At 44.0% G+C, this 19,499-nt stretch overlaps 1 protein-coding gene across 1 annotated transcript; it reads left to right on the top strand.

The window, feature by feature from the left end:
* The first annotated feature begins 1,485 nt into the window (after positions 1 to 1,485).
* LOC144249274 (PRAME family member 20-like) lies at positions 1,486 to 10,520 on the top strand. The gene is made up of 6 exons (XM_077791560.1): positions 1,486 to 1,772; positions 2,150 to 2,453; positions 2,553 to 2,731; positions 3,549 to 4,002; positions 4,500 to 4,565; positions 10,356 to 10,520. The coding sequence occupies exons 1-6, from the start codon at positions 1,486 to 1,488 to the stop codon at positions 10,518 to 10,520; spliced, it is 1,455 nt and encodes a 484-aa protein (XP_077647686.1).
* Positions 10,521 to 19,499: the final 8,979 nt, after the last annotated feature.

Consider the following 19,499-nt stretch of genomic DNA (forward strand, 5'->3'; position numbering starts at 1 on the left):
GCACACCTGACCAGATTCTGTAAGTCCCTCACTGTCCTAAGGAACAGTGCCTTCCCTCCTCACCTGTGTGGATTCAGGAACAATTTAGTTCCTGTCTTTTCTCATGAACCAACTTAGGCCTTCGATTTTGCCTCTCAGTTTGGTTTTGCCTTTATGCTGAATATTAGGATTTCCATTTTGGTTTATGTCACTTTCAAATTACTTTTTTTTCTTCTCTTTTCTTTCTTTTTTTTTTTTTTTTGTACCAGGTATTGAACTCAGAAGTACTAGGTATTGGACTCAGGAGCACTACTACCGAGCCACATCCCCAGCCCTGTTTTGTATTTTATTTAGAGACAGGGTCTCACTGAGTTGCTTAGCACCTGCTCTTGCTGAGGCTGGCTTTGATCCCTTGATCCTCCTGTGTCAGTCTCCAGAGCCCCTGGGATTATAGGTCTAGGCTCACATGCCCAACTTTTATTGATTTTCTTAATCTTTGTTTTTTAAGGTTTATATGAACAATATAATTTAATTATTTATCTATTTATTTATTTGGTGGTATGGTGATTGAACCCAGGGCCTTGTATATTCGAGGCAAGCACTCTAATAACAGAGGTATATCCCCACATCACTATTTATTAATTTCTATGTGCTGCTGAGGATCAAGCCCAGTTCGGGCCCCAGCCACTTTCTTCACCAAGGAGATTGGATTCCTATTTCATTCGAATTGATTGCAATTCTATTTTCTGATGAAGGAAATATTTATATTGCGTGCCTATAAATTATACTCTTTTGCTGGGTGTGGTGGGACACACCAATAATCCTGCCAACTCAAGAGGTCGAGGAGGCAGGAGGACTAGAGTCCAAAGCCTGCCTCAGAACACGAAATGCTACACAAATTAGTAAGTCCCTGTCTCCATCTCAAATACAAAATAGGGTTAGGGAAGTGGCTCAGTGGTTGAGTGTCCTAAATTCAGTCGCCAATATTGGCCCCTAAAAGAGTATACTCTATGGCCTAGGTGGTTTTCTACTTTTATAATTTGTTTAAACAAATTAAAACAAAAGCTTCAAATGATCTCATGGAACAGTTCAGAGACTCTGTTCTGATCTATTTGTTCTCATCAACATCCCCCTAAGTTTTCAGAATCTCACATGTGTAAGAGATATCCATGAGACTCTGTTGTAATTTCCAAGTGTTTTATAATATAGGCACATGCTTCATAAATGCTCATTTAAAAAAAAAATAAAAGGAATGTCATCCATATGAGGGCTAGTCTATTTCCACCCATATAGTTGTTGAATCTAGGAGCCTACTGTTTAGGTCACTTGACACTCCAATTCCCCCCTTTTAAAAGGACAAAATAATAATCCAAAGCTTTCCCCCATAAGGGTGAGATGTACTTGTATACTTCCCAGTACCCCCTTCCCAGAGGCTGGCAATGGATGGGATAGTGACCTTTTCCCTGGACCATTTTCCAGGAGTTTTCTTCATTCAGACTCCCCAGGATGAGCGTCCAGTCCCCACCCACGCTGCTGGAGCTGGCAGGGCGAAGCCTGCTGAGCGACAAGTCCAGGGCTGTCCTGGATCTGGAGGACCTGCCCATAGAGCTCTTCCCACCACTCTTTGTGGAGGCCTTCAGCAGGGGACACACTGAGGTCCTGAAGAAAATGGTGCAGGCCTGGCCCTTCACCCGCCTGCCCCTGGGGGCACTGATGAGGAAGCCACAGCTTGAAATGACCCAAGTGGCCCTGGAAGGGCTGGACATGCTGCTTGCCCAGCAGGATCACCCCAGGTGAGGGGGACCTAGGTGGCCTGGAAGGGAGCACCCTGGGTGCCAGGGTTGGGATAGGTATAGGCAGGGAGAGTGGGTGCTAAATTGTGCAACACAGGCTTCCTGTGCTGCCAGCAAGGAGGGGTGGAGAGGCCTTGGCCATGCTGAGCCCCATCTGGAAAAGGCTTCCAGATGTTGAGGTGCTTGTGGCAGCTGTGATGACCTATGAAGGAGGCTATACCTGCCCCTGCCTCAGTCTGTACAAGTGGGGGCACCAGGCTGGATGGGAGGGAAGTGAATGGAGAAAAGTGAGACAGAACAAAGATGGGGAGCTGGGGGCAGCAGCTAAGAGGTGAAGAAGGGACCTCAGGGCTGATACTCTGCTGTCGTTCCCACAGGAGGTGGAAACTGCAGGTGCTAGATTTGCGGAATGTTCCCCAGAACTTCTGGAGGATGTGGTCTGGAGCTGTGGTTGACACCTGCTCACCAGAAGACATTAAGAAGAATCGAACATTGAAACTCGGTCCAGCAATGGCAGCTAAGCCACCCTTCAAGGTTTTCATAGACTTGAGCCTCAGAAAAAGACCCCTGGATGAATTCCTGACCCACTTGTTCCTGTGGGTCAGACAGAGAAGGGACAGGCTGCACCTGTGTTGCAATACACTGAAGATCTTTGGGAAACCCACCAGCTACACCAGGAAGGTCCTGAGATTGCTGCAGCTGGACTCTGTCCAGAAGGTGGAAGTACATTGTGCCTGGGCGCCCTCCACCTTGGCTGCTTGTGCTCCTTTCTTGGGCCAGATGAGGAACCTGAGGAAGCTGATTGTCTCCCAGGTCTATGTGCCTACCTACACCTCCCAAGAGGAGCAGGAGCAGCTGCTTGCCCAGCTCACCTCGCAGTTCCTCAGGATGGACTGCCTGCGGAAATTCTGTGCCAATGCTGTCTTCCTCCTTGAGGGCCACCTGGAACAGGTGCTGTGGTGAGTAAGAGGGGGTGAATATCCTCTGCAGACCAGTTACAGGAAATTGGCACCTACCAGCCACTGACACTCTCATGGTTAATAAGGCACTGTAAGGTAAATAACTCATCCTTTAGTTCCTATTGGATCCTGAAGCTAGTTTGCATAATGTGTGTTGGAGCAGACTACTAAATGAGGGTCCAGAGTCTGGGAAGTGCCACCATGCTGGGAATCCAGTTGGGAGGGACAAAAGCTAGAAATGGGATTGATGTTCCCTCCGTGGGAGGCCTGTCCAGAGAAGGTGGTGGAAAGCAGGTAGAGAAGAGTGCTTGGAAGGAGGGAAGCCCCAACACTGACACCTGTCAACAGGGAAGCTCTGTGCTCCCCAGCTGGGAGCAGAGGACCTGCCTCTATACCCACCTGGGGAAGGCTGTTCTGAACTCCAGGTAGTGATGCTGGGTGTAAGGGTCAGGAGCAGGGGTGGAAATCTTGCTGAGGATATAGGGTGTGTGCCTCTCAGAGGGTTAACCCCAGTGGATTTTGTTACATCCTGCCCAAATTTGTCCTTCATACATGACTCCCCATGACCTCCTGTGGCCAGACCTGTGACTTTCTGCTTGGCAGTGAGGAGGGGACACAGAGGTGTGGACTCTTCTGTTCACAGGAGATGTGGTGAAAGGCTCACCCTGACATGGGGTGATGTGAATGACCAGATTTTGCAAAAGGCAGCATCCTAAGTGTGGACCATTGTCGGATCACCAGGGTGACTTTGGGTTTGGGCCAATTTGTCTTCTCCCTCCTTGACATTGCTCCTCAGAACTGTCTGGTTTTTCCTTAGGCACCTGAAGACCCCCCTGGAGACCCTCTCAATAACCAACTGCCCACTGTCAGATTCTGACTGGAAATACCTTTCCCGATATCCAAACGCCAGACAGCTCAGACACCTGGAACTGAGGGGCATCAAACTGACCGATTTCAGTCTGGAGCCCCTCCAAATCCTGCTGGACAGCACTGCAACCACACTGAACAGCCTGGACTTGGCAGCTTGCGGGATCACTGATTCCCAGCTCCAAGCCCTCTTGCCTGCCCTGAGCCGCTGCTCCCAGCTTGTGATCTTGAGTATCCATGGGAACCGCCTCTCTATGTCAACCCTGAGTGACCTGCTGCTTCACACTGCCAGGCTGAGCCAGTTGAGCGTAGAGCTGTACCCTGCCCCTCTGGAGAGCTATGATGCCTGGGGTACCATCCACCCAGGGAGATGTTCCCAACTCTGTGCTGAGCTGACAGCAATAGTGAGGGGTTTTAGGCAGCCAAACATCCTTGTGTTCTGTACTGTCCCGTGTCGTCATTGTGGCTCCAAGTTCATGTATAACCAGGGCCTCATTCAGTGCTCCTGTCCAATAGCTGCCTAGTTGAGTGTGTTTCAAAAGTGTACTTCTAGGCAATTGTATGTATAAGCAGGATGTAAGGTCACCTTAGAGGGAACACAGAGCCCACCATTTCAGGCATTGCCTAAAGTGTGGATGGGAAAAGGAAAGTACAGCAGGGGGCTCCATTGGAGGAAAGCCCCCCTAGGATCGAACCTTCAGGACATGTGTCTCTATAGAGACATACATAGGGACCTGGATTTCTAGAGTGGGATTCAGGCTTGATGGGCACAGAAAGATGCTACTTTCTTTCATGGCTGGTGCATAAATCATCATAAATGAACAGAATCTCAAGGTTAGTCTTCTGCCATCCTCTGCACTGGATTTACATGGCTTTCTAATGAAACCTTGGGATTCTCCAGGTGCTGATGGAGAAAGAAGGCATGGGGTACTTGGTGAACAATGAGGTTCAGCCCCAGGAAGTCAAGGTATCAAACTGAAATCTGGTTATGATGTGTGGCTACTCTGTGGCTTAACACATGCATGTTCACACAGGTGGATTGGAACATTCTATATAGGCATTGAACATGAGCCATTGAAAGAAAACTTCTTCTCTGTGGACCTCAGTGCCACCTAGACATTCATTGCTGGTTCTTTCTCATGGGTCTCCATGTAGACCCAGAAAACTCAGGTCCTGGTCTCTGGGTGTGCTGGGCAAGGGCATCTGTGCATAAGACAGGCCCCATTGTCCCACTCCCAGTGCTGCAGGAGGTGTCCATGCTGCACATTGATCAGAACCTCTGGGACTCACCAAACCTTGCCTGTTATCCACCTAGGTAGTCTGTCCACAGTTAAACCTTTGGTGCCCCTTGAAGGTACCCAAATTCCCTTTCAGCAAAACTGAAATCCATTACAAGCTCTGGTGGAAGGGGCACGTTTAGCACATAACTGAGCGATCTTCCTCTAACACTTCTCTCCACTGAGGACTGGGCTGATGGGGTTGTGCAGTGACCTTAGCCTTAGTTTCTCATCCAAGGATGAGAACAATGTCCACCCAGTCTTCATTTGAGGTATTGTAAAGCTGCCTGTGGACATGTTTTAATTATGGCTTGAATAATTCTCCACACATAGTGAACTGGAACCCACTTTGATGTGTAAGCAGACTGCAGCTCACTCTTGGAACTGGTAGCAGAGTCTGGACCAAGCACAGCTGGCCTCTCTGTCACCCACAGAGTGATCTTTATGCCTTGCTTCCTCTTTGTGGCACTTCCTTTTCTCCAGCTCTAAAGTCTAGCTTGCACATGTGGGGCCAGTGGAAGGTTCTGAATGGCATTCATTTTGTTGGATTCAAGGATCAAATAAAGTCAAGGAAAATCTGCATAATGAGATCTGTCATCATGTGTTCTTTTAAGAGTTATCATGGCTAAAAAGGGACTTGAAGGTACTCTGGTGCCTCCAGACCCCTTGAACACTGGAAGGATTGTGAGGGTACTTTGTTTTCTCAGATGCCTGGGGATAAAGCACTCACCTCCCTTTGAGTTCCTCATCTTTTGACTCTAGGTTAATTTGTGCTTTGAGCGAGCACACAACTGTAGGATGTCATAACAAAAAGCACCTGGTTTGTAAGGATGGCCAGGTCAGAAAGTGGGACTGGGTTTCACCCCTTGGCCATTGAAAGATGCACAGTCCTTTGTGCACCTGTATCCAAAGACTCTACAGCCCCTTCTGGAACACTGGCCAATTTTACCTCCACAATTTAGAAAACCCAGAAACCATGCTATTCTAGAGAAATGAGTGAACTTCATCAAAGCTAACTCAGGGAGCTGGGGACATTTCTCTGTGGTGGAGTACTTGCTAGCATGTGGAAGGGCCTGGGTTCCATCCAAGGCATCACAGAGATAAGTAAACAAACAAACAAAAAATAAATCCAAAAATGATGTGGCCACATTGGGAAGGTTTAATTGAAATAGAGCTGCCTATCTGTTAGAAATATTCAAAAAGAAAGAACCACAACCCACATGAAAACAATGGAATGCATTCTTTAATTGGTCTGGACAGGTGGGTCAAATTGATGTCCTGAAAGATTCTCTTCAACAAACAATTGGAAAAGCTGGCTTGGTGGTGCTCAGCTGTAGTTCCAGCAGCTCAGGATGTGAGGCAGGAGGATGGTGAGTTCAAAGTCAGCCTCAGCATCTTAGAGAGGTTGTAAGCAAGTTTGTGAGACCCTGTTTTAAAAATCCTGCCTGGGGATGGGGCTCACTGGTATGGCACCCTTGGGTTCACTGCCTGGTCCCCAAAACAATAAAAATCAAGTATGAAAAGCCAGTTGCAGTGGCACATGCCTGGGATCCCAGGTACTCTAGAAGATTTATGATTTTATTCCTTCTCCCAAATTTACTAACTGGGGCATGACCCATCCTTATTTTATTCAGTCCCTTGAGATGCAATATTGGGCCATTTTTTCCAGATCTATTTTCCTCATGAAGCTATTTCTTGCTGAGGACTTCCCAGTTAGAATTGCTTTTGCTGTATCCCCAGGTTTGAATATCTCGTGTGGCCCTTTTCATTGGTCTGCAGGCATTTTACACTTTCTTTTTTATTTTTAGTTATTTTTCTTATTTCTTACATACATAACAATGTTTTGATTTCTTCAATGACCCATTGGTTGTTGGGGAACACGCTGAAGAATTCCCATGCTTTGGAACTGTCCAGGTGTTCCCCCTGCTATGGATTCCATTCTTATTAAATTTATCGAGATTTATTTTGAGAATACATGGAGAATATGTCGTGTGCTGTTGAGAAGGGTGTTTGCTCTGCAGTGGTTGGGTGGGATGGTCTGTAAATGTCTACCCTGTGCAGACAGGATCTGTCCAGTGCTGAAAATAGGAGTTGACTGGGCTTGGCATGTGGCTCAAGCAGTAGTGTGCTTGCGTGATGTGTGGGGCCTAGATTCCATCCTCAGCACCACATACAAACAAAGATTGTGTCCACCAAAAAAAACTAAATAATAAATATTAAATCTCTCTCTCTCTCTTTCTCTCTCTCTCTCTCTCTCAAAAAAGGGGGGATTTGAAGCCCCCACTGTTCTTACTGTGTTGTAGTTGACTTCTTCTTTTACATTCCAGTAATATCTGTTTTGCACATGTGGGTGCTCGGTGTCGGGCACATGTATGTGTACAATTTCTGTCTCATGTTGCTGAATTGACCCTTTTATCATGGTGTGATCACCTTGTCTCTTTTTATTGTGTTTTAATCTGTAGTCTTTTTTATCTGATAGGAGTGTAGCCATTCCTGCTCTAGGTTGGTTTTCTTGATGTGGAATATCTTTTCCATCCCTTCACTGTCACTCTCTGTGTCTCCTGAGGTGAAGTGACTTTCTTGTAGATAGCAAGTGACTGAGTCCATTAAAAAAAGAAAATCCATTCAGTCACTTTACATCTTAAAATAGGGGAGTTTATTCCCTTTACATTCAAGGTTTTTGATTGAAAGATACAGAATTATTTTTGCTGGTCTTGTTTGTTTTAAGTTTCTTTTTCTGATTTCTGTTTAGATCTTTTTCTCTGTTTTTCTCCCTTACTCTCTAGTCTGTTTCTGTGGGTTGGTGTTTTCTTCTGGGATAAATTTGGATTTCCTTCTTTGTCATTTGTGAACATGCTGTCATTTTTGTTTTTTCTTTGGGCTTCCTCTGGGATTTAGAAAATTTTTTTCAGTTCCCAAAGAGCGTTTTAAGCTGAACAGAATCTCCCTCTGCTCTGATACCAGTACTCTCTTTAAAAAAAAATCAAGTAAAAATATAACAACCTATTCATCTGATAGGCAGAATGACAGCCTTTAAAACTCTGCACCCCAAAATTTTATTCAGCAAAAGAACAAGGTACCCAAGTCACTTTTTCTTTTTCTCCTCTTTTTTCCCCCCTTTGGTACCTGGAGTAGAACCCAAGGACACTAAACTACTGAGCCACAGTTCTAGCATTTTTTTTTTAATTCAGTAAATACAGAGTAGTGGGGAATTGCTCCTCCAGGCAGGAGGCCCCTCCCACATGGGTGTCAGAGGGAGATCTTATACCACTGTAGCCATGGTAGAGGGTACTTTCTCCTTCAGGTGGGTGACCCCTCCCACCTGGGTGGCTGGGGAGTTCCTATACCACTGCAGGTGGGGTAGAGGGAACTCTCCCCTCCAGATGGGAGACCCCTTCTCTCTGGATGTCCTGGGTAGAGGGGACTCACAGCTCCAGGAGGGAGACCCTTCCACCTGGGTGTCAGGGGGAGCTCTTATACTGCTGCAGGCAGGGTAGAGCGGACTTGCCCTTCCAGATGGGAGACCTCTCCCACCTGGGTGTCTGGGTGAGCTCCTATACCTCTGCAGCCAGGGTAGAGAGGACTCGCCCCTCCAATCGGGAGACCCCTCCCACCTGGGTGTCCAGGGGAGCTTGATTACTTTAGCATCCAGGTAGAGGGGACTGGCTCCTACAGGCAGGATCCCCACCCAGCTGGCTGTCAGAGGGAGCTCCAATACTGTGACAGCAAGGGTAGAGGGAACATGCCCCTGCAGGCAGAAGATCCCTCCCACCTGGGTGTACTAGGAGCTCTTATATGGCAAAATGTAAAGTAGAGCGGACTCACACTTCCAGGCGGGATACCTCTCTCACCTGGGTGTCAGGGAAGCTTGTATACCGTGAAAGCCAGTGTAGAGGGGATTCTCCTGTCCATACAGAAGACCACTCCCATCTGTGTGTCTTGAAGAGCTTGTATATGTCCACAGCCAGGGTAGAAGGGACTCATTGCTCCAGGAGGGAGACCCCTCTCACCTGGCTATGGGGGGGGGGCTCCAATACCCCCTCAGCCAGTGTAGAGGGGACTCGAATCTCTAGTCAGGAGACACCATAACCTGGTTATCAGGGGGAGCTCCTATACCACCAGAGTCAGAGTAGAGTGGACACGCACCTCCAGTTGGAAGACTACTCCCACCTGGGTGTCAGGGAACTCATATACTGCTGCAGCCAGGGTAAAGTGAACCCGCTCCTCCAGGCGAGAGACACCTCCCATCTTGGTGCCAGGGTGAGCTTGTATTCCTCCTTGGCCAGGGTAGAGGGGACTCGCCCCTTCAGGTGGGAGACCCCCTTTCACCTAGTTGTCGGGGGAGCTCTTATACTGCTGCAGCCATTGGAGAGGGGACTTGCCCATCAAGGCAAGAGACCACGTTTCCCTGGGTGTGGGGAGGAGCTCATGCATCTCCAGAGCCAGGGTGGAGGGGATACGCCCTTTCCAGTGGGAGATATATCCCATCTTGGTATGGGGGGGAGCTTCTAAACCACAGCAGCCAGAATAGAGGGCATTCGCCCCCCCAAGCAGGAGACCCCTCGCACCTTGTTCTTGGGAAAGCTGGTAAACCCCTGCAGCGAGGGAAGGGGAAAAATCACCCTTTTAGGACAGAGACCCCTCCCTCCTGGGTGTCAGGTGGAGCTCATATACAGCCACAGTCAGGCTGAGGGTACTCGCCCCTCCATGCAGGAGACACTTCCTACCTGTGTGTCAGCAGGATCTCATATATCACCACAGCCAGGGTAAAGGGGACTGGCCCTTCCAGGCAGGAGACCCCTCTTACCAGTGTGTGTGGGGGAGATCCTATACAGCCAGGGTAGAGGGGATTTGCTCCTCCAGGCGGGGGATCCCTCCCACCTGGGTGTGGTGGGTGGAGCTCCTATACCCCTGAAGCCAAGGTAGTGGGGACTGGCCCCTCCAGGCAGGAGACAACTCCCACCTTGGTGTCAGGGCGAGCAGGTACACCACCACAGCTATGGTAGAAGGTACTTTCCCTTTCTGGCGGGAGACCCCTCCCACCTGGGTGTCGGGGGGAGCTTGTATACCCCCCAGCCATGTAGAGGGGACTCCCCCTCCAGGTGGGAGACCCCATAACCTGGGTTTTGGGGGGAACTCCTATGCCGGCAGAGCCAGGGGAGAGCGAGAAAGTCAGCACTATTCAGATGATCTCCTTGGCCATGGAGGACCTCCAGAGCGTCATGGCTGGGACTCCCGCTAAGGCTGGGGGCTTCCCCCATCCCCAGAGGGGAATGAGACTGGGCAGAGCACAACCCGCGGCTGCAGGAGCATCAGGTCCAGGACTGGCAGTGTGCCTTGGATGCCAGCACCTTGGGCTGGGAGAACCCTCCATGGGAAGGTGCTGAGAGGGGCCTGTCTGGGGCTTCGGGGGCCTGGGCATGGCGGGCCAAGGCAATGTGCCTGAGTGTGGTGGCTTCACACATGCTGGACATTCCCAGGGTCATGTGGTGCCTGGAGGCAGACTGGATGGTGGCAGAGTGGCCAGCAAGGACCTTGCTAGCAGAGTGCCACACCCCACCCTCACCCCCACCCATACCCCGACTTCACCAGAAGCTACTGAAGCCCAGGCACCAGGGCTCCGCAGGAAGGCGGAGGCCCCATGAACTGGATTGAGGGGGAGAATTTTTTTTTTCCATTTGCAACAATGTAGATAAACCTGGAGGATATTATGCCAAGTGAAATAACCCAGACACAGACAAATACTGCTTGATCTCATATAGGGTCTAAAAGTCAAACTCATTGAAGAAAGTAAATTCTTTTGGCTACAGCTATACAAATTCATCAATTCCACACTTTCTAGAAAGAACAATACAGACGCAGAAGACACAATAAAAAATGAAAGAAAAATTGCTAGATTAATCCAAGGAAAGACCTCATAATGAAATTTTGAGAACACACACCCAGGCTAGAAAATCAAACAAAACACCCAATTTCAATAAGATTAAAAATCCTGCGTGTCCAGAGCCACAGTTTAGTCGGAATGACTCCTGGCATTTTGCCAGAGGGAATGGTTGAAAGGTGACTCTGCCCCAAGAATAGGGCTGCTCTGGGGCTCTGGGATTAGGGCAGATCCTGCTGCCTCTGGCACCCCCTACTTTGGTGTTCCCTTGGAGTTCTCTTGGTTCCAGGAGAATTGGCACAAGCACCCTGGTGGAGGGAGTGTGTTCCTAGGAAGTGTGTAGAGTGCTGGTGAGAGTTCCAAAATAAAGAGTTGCTGTTTGAACCTACAAGGCTGTGTGGCAGCTCAGTTATTTTGTGCCCAGCCAAACTTCAGCACCTTGGAGGACATAGGAAATTAAAATCAGTTTATGAACTGTGACCTACTGAAAAAGGTAAAACTAAAAAGAAAGTGAAAGCAACTGGGGTTGGAGTAGAGGAAGGAAGACAAGATGGTACATAGTGGATTTTTAGAGCAATGGAACGATTCTACCTGGCACTACATAGTAGTACTGGATGGTGGATACATTCTGCATGGTACTGTAAGATGGATACATCTCATCACACTTGTTAAAAGAGTTGGGAATGGAGCTTTGTGAATGAAGGACAAGTAAGCATGAGATTCAATCCCAGTCCTGCAATTATTAAAAAAAATGGAGAAAGCAACAAGGGAATAGGAACTCAGAAGTTGATGTGAACTGTGGCGTCTATACCTAGTCCAAACTATGCCTTTCAGAAGGAGGTAAAAATGTTTCTCAGAGATGAATAATACTAACACCTTTCTGAATAAGACAAAGAAATGTACAATAACATGAAAAAAATAAATAAAAAGTTAGCTCTTAAAAATTAAGAAAAACTGAGGTTATCTGTTATTTAAAAAGTGCTGTATATTTGAAAAAAAAAGTCTTTTTGCCCTTTGTGAATATTCTAAAAACACAGGTGAAAATAATAGCTGTGAACACTTTCTATAGTCACATATTTTATAATTTTATGGGCAGTTTCCTCAAGAAACTTGTGGCTCTTAGTGTATATACCACTGTGTTAACTGAGGCATTGCTTGCAATAGCCAAGATACAGAAATAACCTGTGTCCCCCCACACATGAAGGGATTCTTTCAAAAGGTGATATGGTGGTATACATCCACAATGAAATACTATTCACCCTACGGAAACAGGAAATTCTGCATTTATAACAATATGGATGACAGTATGTTAAGTGAGGAGATTATGTTAAGTGAAATAAGCCAAGTAGTGGGAGAAAAAAACCTATGCTCTCACTTAACATGTGGAATCTAAGAGTCAAAATCATAGAAGTGGAGAGTACAATGGTGTTTACCAAGTCTCATGTGTGTGGCAGGGAGGCAGGAGGCAGCCAGGAGGGTAGATGGGGAAAAGGGGAGACTTTGGTAAACAGGCATGAGGTTAAGTTAGATAGGAGGAGGGCTATAATTAGTAATAATGTGTTTTTCAAAATAGCTAAGACAGAATTTTTAAATGCTCCCATTACAAAGAAATGACAAATACTGAGGTGATCCATATGCTAATTTATCTGAAACATCACATGGTACCCCATAAACATATGTGAGTAGTTTCTTACTAAAAATAAAACTATAAGAAGGAATATTTACTGTATTTATAGATACACATAAAGCATTACATAAACCACAAAATGTTATGATTTAAGACTTCACTCCAAAGCTTTTCTTATGTCCCTGCTTAACATATTTCTCTTGTTCTGCTAAACTCCTGGAGTCTTCTTCATGTAGGTCTGTAGTAGTTTCATTGTAAAGAAAAGATACAAGAGCAAGAGATAAGAGTTTAATGTAATTTTTATGTGTATTATGAAAGTATTTTGCTGGTATTACCACAAAAGTTCTTACAAAAGAGAAATACATAATTCTAGAGGAGTAAAATGAATAAGGGTTTTCTGTAACAGGAATATTAAGTAGTGGAGTGAGAAAAGCCTGTATAGGCCACCAAGACATTCTTGGAGAGACAGTTAAGGAGAAGAATGCAAAATGTTTACATTATTGATATTAAAATGAAAGAGCAAGTATGACACAGTTGGAGCATGACAAAACAGCACAAAAAATGCTGCAAACTTTAGTGTGAAGCTCCATTCTGGCTGTCTGGGTTATCCTCACAATAATGATATCACAAACATACAAACTCCTGCAGCTGAAGTAAATTACCATCAAATAAACAGCAACACTAGTAGCTAGATTTACTTTGAAGGAAGGTCTGGGGAGGAGACTGGAAGGGCTGTATCTACACATCTGTAAAAGGATGAGATTCCATGGAGGCATTATATAAAAGGCCTGTACTGAGCACACATGCTGGGGTATTTCTTTAGTGGAATAGTTTTTCTTTTCCTTTTTGTGTCAGGAATTTTATTCTCAATAATTTTTTGGTGTATCATAGATATACACATTTATGGGATTTTTTGTTACATATTCATACATGCACACATTATAAGAATATAATTTGGCCAATATCAATCCTTAGCACTGTTCCCTCACTTCCCTTCTCCCACTCACTGTTCCCTTTCCTCTTTTTGACCTCCCATTGATTTTTAGGAGATCCATCCCAACTTTTGTTTTCCTTTTTCTCTCTAGCCTCTACATATCAGAGAAAAACATAACAACACTTGATCTTCTGACTTTGGTTTATTTTGCTTAACATAATAGTCTCTGTTTCCATTCATTTTCTTTCAAATGACATAATTTTATTTTTATTATGGCTCAATAAAGTTTCATCTTGTATGTACACCATATTTTTTAATCCATTCATCTATTGATGGACAACAAGGCTACTTCCATAGATTTGTTATTGTGAATTGTTTTGCTATAAACATGGATATACATGTATCCGTATAATATGATGACTTTAATTCTTTAGGATAAACACTGAGGATTGGTATAGCTGAGTCATATGGTGATTCCATTTATGGAACCTCCATACTGATTTCCATAGTTGTTGTACTACTGTACAATCCCACCAACAGTGTAAAATTGTCCCTTTCTCTCCACATCCTCTCCAGCATTTATTATTATTTGTATTCTTAATGACTGCCATTTTGACTGTTGTGAGATTTGCATTTCCCTAATTGCTAATAATGTTGAACCTTTTTTCATATATTTGTTGACCATTTGTATTTCTTCTTTTAAGAAGTATCTGTTTAATACATTAGTATGTTTATATTTATTAATTGGGTTATTTGATTTTTTTTGAGTTTTTTATATATTCTAGATATTAATCTTCTCTCAAAACAGTAGCTAGGCAAAGTTTTTCTCCCATTCTATAGGTTCTCTCTTTCCATTCTTAATTATTGCCTTTGCTGTGCAGAAGACTTTTAATTTGGTGCCATCTCAATTATTAACTCTTAGCATTATTTCCTGAGCTTTTGGGGTCCTATTGAAAAAGTCATTTTCTATGCCTGTATGCTGGAATGTTGATCCTATATTTTCCTCTAGGAGTTGCATTGTTTCTGGTGCAATGATGGCACAGTTTTACTGTGGAATTTCCTGCTGATAATGATCACAATTGTTACAAATAAGTTTCATATTTATGCATGACATTGCATTACTTGACCTGTCTGATACCACCTCTCACATCTAGGAAACCTAGAATAAACAAGGTAGCTCTGTTAGAGAAACTGAGAAAATAAATTAAAACATCTTCTTAATTATTTTGAATGCTAAACTGATGTTTCTTTGAAGGCAATATACTACAGCAGAGAGTTATATAGCAGCTAGGTTTTATACAAGTTAGAGTAGCAAAAAGAGTTTTCAAATTCATTTTGACTTGTTACCAGCTGATATGTTAGTTTTCTCAAATGAGGAAATGCTAAGTGCTACTGTTGCAGTTATTACTGAGTTCCTGGTTGCTGAAGGAAGCCTGGAACTTTATTAGTATAATGAATTTACAATTCTTAACTTATTTAATTGCAAATACATATTATCTATATTATTAGCCTGATGATTATTTTTCCATTCATAGAAATTGTGTCATTTATAGTGGCTCATTTACAGTTGCTTATAAAAGATTCTTTATTAATTTAGTCTAAAGCAAAATTTTAGGACCAATTACCTTCTTTTGCAAGTTCCATGAACAATCTTTTGTATGGAAAATAAAATGGCTCTGGCACTTTGTGAATACATGCAGTGGTGTTGGAACTGCTGTCTTTATTGGACAAGAACAATCCAAGCAAGATAGTCATGTGAGCTTGCTAGAAGTCATTTATTAACAATAAGGAATGACCAAAATGCACAGATGAGACATAAAGGTAATATTTTAAAAATATAAAACATACTGGGAACCTGAACAGGTCAAAAAAGATTAACAATAGGAGATAAAATGTTAATAATTTGTTTAGACATCAGGACTAGAGAATTCCCAGAAACTGCTATTGAAATGTGGTTGCAGTCTGTGGACAAGGAAATATATAAAATTGTATATAATTTCATATATTTTATATATTTAAATATATAAAATATATAAAATTTCAGAGAGAATGTTACTAAATGAACTTATTCTAATGCTATGCTACTATGACACATATGAAACAAAAACAAACATGCAAAGTCTAAAATCAACATTATGTGTAGTTCCTCATTTCATTAGGCTAAAATAGGTCTTGAGTGTAGGTCAGATTCTAAGCCACAATGCATGGAAATACCAAATGATTATGAGGAATCAGAAAGTTTCTTCTGAAACTAACTACCAGGGTTAAGACAAAAAAGAAAAAAAATGTAAAACAGCAGATGGACTTCCAATCTTTAGTTTGTTTTTAATACTCATATCCCTATTTTCTCTCTCTCTCTCTCTCTCTCTCTCTCTCTCTCTCTCTCTCTCTCTCTTTTAGTTATTAATAGTCCTTTATTTATTTATTTATTAATCTATCTATCTATTTATTTATTTATATGCAATACTGAGAATCAAACCCAGTGCCTCACACATTCCAGGCAAGTGTGCTACTGCTGAGCCACAATCCCAACCCCCTTTTTTCTCTTATGCTATACCTTGGCCCTAACAATGTTCCAGTCTCTATCTTTAAAAATAAACACATAAAATAAAAATGCTACTTGTTCTTGTTTTCCCCCTTTTACCTCATTCCATTTTTCTCTTCTCTTCATCAACAAACCTCCCAAAAATACAGTTACATTCCATGCTCTGAGCTTCACCACTTTCTCACTCACTTAGTCCTGGAAACCTGGTTTTTCTCCTAGGACTCAATGAAAAGTCTGCTTCAGAGCTCGATAATATGTTGTCAAATAAAGGCAGCAGCTCTAACCCCACCCCATGTATCCACACAGTGCCAGAGCCATTTTATTTTTCATATTTTTATTGGTGTATCATGCCCATGCCCCTCATTTTCCTGAAACAGGTCTCTTTCTACCAAAATTCCAACCTCTGGACCTTGGGTATTGTTTTGTTTGCTATCCCTCAACCATATACATACCTTCATATACTTTTCTTGCACCTTACATTCAGAGATCCAAAAGAAATATGTATAAAAAATAAAGGCAGTAAATTGTAAACAATAGGGATATCTAAAATGAACAATCCTTAATTACACTGCAATCCTGAAAGAATATTATGTATGGCACTATTAAAATAACATGCTAAAGTTCTTAACAACATGGAAAATGCTTATTTTATAATGTCAGTTTTAAACAAAACAAGTTAAAATACGTGTATGCAATTTAGTTTCAACTATGTAAAGAAATGAATCAGAGGAAACTAGAAAGCTATACTCCAAAATGTTAATAGTGATAACCACTGATGGGTAACAGTTTTCCTTCTTGGTAATTTTATGCATTTTCCAAATTTTCTATACTGATCTTGTTATAATTTTAAACTCAGTAAAAAAGTTAGTTCAATATCCTATTGCTGGGATGGGATTATGGCTCAATGGTAGAGAGTGCTTGCCTAGCATGTGTAAGGTACTGGGTTAGGATACTCAGCACAACAGATAAGTAAATAAATTAAATTGAGGTATTGTGTCCATCTACATCTAAAAAAAAAATTAAAAGTTCAGTTCATATTGACTACAGAAGTTGAAAGGAAAATGACCAGAACACTCAGAGCCACCAAGAGATCTTTATTACAGCAGTGCAAGAGAGGAGAAAAGAGAGAAAGAGAAGAGACAGAGAGAGAGAGAGAGAGAGAGAGAGAGAGAGAGAGAGAGAGAACACAAGAGAGAGACAGAGAAAGCAAGAGAGAGCAAGAGAGAGAAATAGAGGGGGCCCGGCAGTAGGGAGTTTTTATAGCCAGAATCTAATGGGGTCTCTGGGTCTGCAAGCTGCCTTGTTGGCACAAGGGGGTTAAGTGTTCGGCCTTGAGTGGCAGGCTGAGTGGCCAGCCTTGAGCACGGGGGCGAAGTGCTCAGCCTTGAGCGGGGGCTTGGGCATTTGGGCTTGAAGCAAACAGGTGATAAATAACCAGAGAAAGGGTTTGAGAGACAAGGTCATCCTGCAGCTACATTTGTTTGGCATGCCCTGCAGACAGCTTACTCAGCCTGTACTGCACCTAACATTCCTCCCTTTTTGCTTTTCTAAGTGACATGGGGGATGGTGTAAAGTCCTCTGGCTACTTCCTGCTTAATGGTGGGCAGAGTTGGAACTAGAAGGGGAAGTGGAGGAATGTTGAGGTTGGGGACAGGTCTGAGAATACCAGGGCAACCAAAAATTGCTGCAGTCTGGCTGGGCACAAATCACAAGCTACTCAAGCAGGAACAAACTTTATTTATTTTTGGAACTCCTGAGAACAGAACGCCACCCATGCAGCCCTTCTAGGCACACCACACACCAACCGGAACTCCCACTACCAGAGCTTTACCAAACAAGGCGAACTCCCCAGGAATCCCCAGGAGAACTTCAAAGTAGCAGGCTTCCCAGGCAGACAGCAAGGGTCTATATACAATTGAATACACAACCTGTTTCAATCCAGCATCATCTTAATGGCTTGCCTCTCAACCAATACTTCTAGCAAAATGCCAGAGGCCATTCCAACTAGGCTGTGGCTCTCAACAAAAAATAACACTCAGTGGCTATAGATAACTACTTTGGTAGGGGTAAAGTCCATAAAAGTTCCTTGAAGCCATAGGTTATCAATGGCATCAAACCATTTCGGATCAGAGGAAATCTTTGGTGTCAGTCATTGATCTTGTTGTAGGGACTCTAGGAAGTATTGAAGTGGCTTAATTGAATCCAGTAATGTTAATGGTGACAGCCTGATTGCAGCAAGTGGAAGAGCAATTGCCTTGACCCATAAAGTGAGAGTGGGTGGTGTCATCCTGGTGGCTTGGTTGTAGATGCAGCATCTATGGTTTGAGATAAAAATTTGAGACAGAATAATGATTAGTAAAAGAAGAAGAGGAATTGGTGAGAAATTTTGAGTTTGTTGGGTATGGTGGAAGTCCAGGACTGGACATTTGGAACAGGTGCCTTTTAAGGTGGGAGACATGGTACCAGGGGGAGTGGCCCAAAAGCTTGGTCACCATTGGGGTAGTAAGTATGACCGTACGGAGTCCCATCCATTAAGGCTCCAACAATTGAGAATGCAGTTCCTGAAGTAAGACTGAGTCACCCAGTTGAAGAGGGTCCAACTCAGTTTGTGGTTGTGTTGGGATTGAGGCAATGAATGGCCCAGGAAGGCACTGGTCTGCATGTTCCCTTAGGAGTTTGCATAGAAGTGTGAGTTAGAACATGTAGGACACAAGGGGAGGAGGAATGATTGGAAAGCTTTGAGTGGTTAAGAAAGGGCACCCATATAGTTGCTCAAAGGGGCTAAGGCCTGAGGGGGCTCTTGGGGCTATCTGAATTCAGGTGAGGGCCAACAGTAGGAAATTGGGCCAGAAGAGCCTGAGTTCAAGCAAGTTGAGAATGCTCTTAGGCCTCTCAACCTTACCCAAGGACTGGGGTTGGTGGGGGATGTGGAGCCTCTAAGTGATGTTGAGGCCTTTGGAGACTAGTTGAAAAACCTGAGAAGTGAAGGCAGGACTGTTGTCTGACTGGATGGAGGTGGGAAGTCTTAACCTGGGAATGGTCCCCTCAATGAGGATGGAGGCAAGTGTCAGCAATTTCCCAGGATGTAGGGAAGGCATCTATCCAACCTGAAAAAGTATCAATCAAAGTAAGTAGGTAGCGAAGCTATTTGTGCCTAGGCATGTGAGTGAAGTTGATTACCAGTCTTTGCATGGCTAGTGGGTCCTCATCTGACATGTGGGGAGTTTACATTTGTTGCTTCCTTGTGGGGATACTGTAGAGCACACTGAACAAGCAGAGTGGACCTGCTGGACAGTAGTTCTCATTCCTAGGACGTGAAAGAGGGGTTGTGAAAACTGGAAAAAGGGGTTAGAGAGAGTTTTAGATAGGCACAGAATCTCTGGATTTAGAGGAGTTGGTCATGAGTCCCAGGTCTCTGTCTTGGGCATCAGGGGCTGGTAGTTGATTGACTGACTGGTTGGTGAATTTATGTATCTGATCTTGCAGGAACTTCTGTAGGCAATTCAATAGTCACGGTCCTATTAGAAGAAACATAAAGAGAACTAATAGGGGTCCTGCAAGGGGGAGAAGCCAACGCCATATTTGACTGAACATTCCCCATGGAGACTGTTGGCCTGGTTGCTGTCTCCTCTTTTGT

The sequence above is a fragment of the Urocitellus parryii genome, chromosome 11 (assembly GCF_045843805.1).
Source record: "Urocitellus parryii isolate mUroPar1 chromosome 11, mUroPar1.hap1, whole genome shotgun sequence".
NCBI classification, from domain to species: Eukaryota; Metazoa; Chordata; class Mammalia; order Rodentia; family Sciuridae; genus Urocitellus; species Urocitellus parryii.

Coding starts and splice junctions, on each gene's coding strand:
- LOC144249274 (XM_077791560.1), top strand. CDS start 1,486: ATGAGCGTCCAGTCCCCACCCACGCTGCTGGAGCTGGCAGGGCGAAGC. Junction 1,773..2,149: donor GCCCAGCAGGATCACCCCAG/GTGAGGGGGACC, acceptor TCGTTCCCACAG/GAGGTGGAAACTGCAGGTGC. Junction 4,003..4,499: donor GTGCTGAGCTGACAGCAATA/GTGAGGGGTTTT, acceptor GGGATTCTCCAG/GTGCTGATGGAGAAAGAAGG.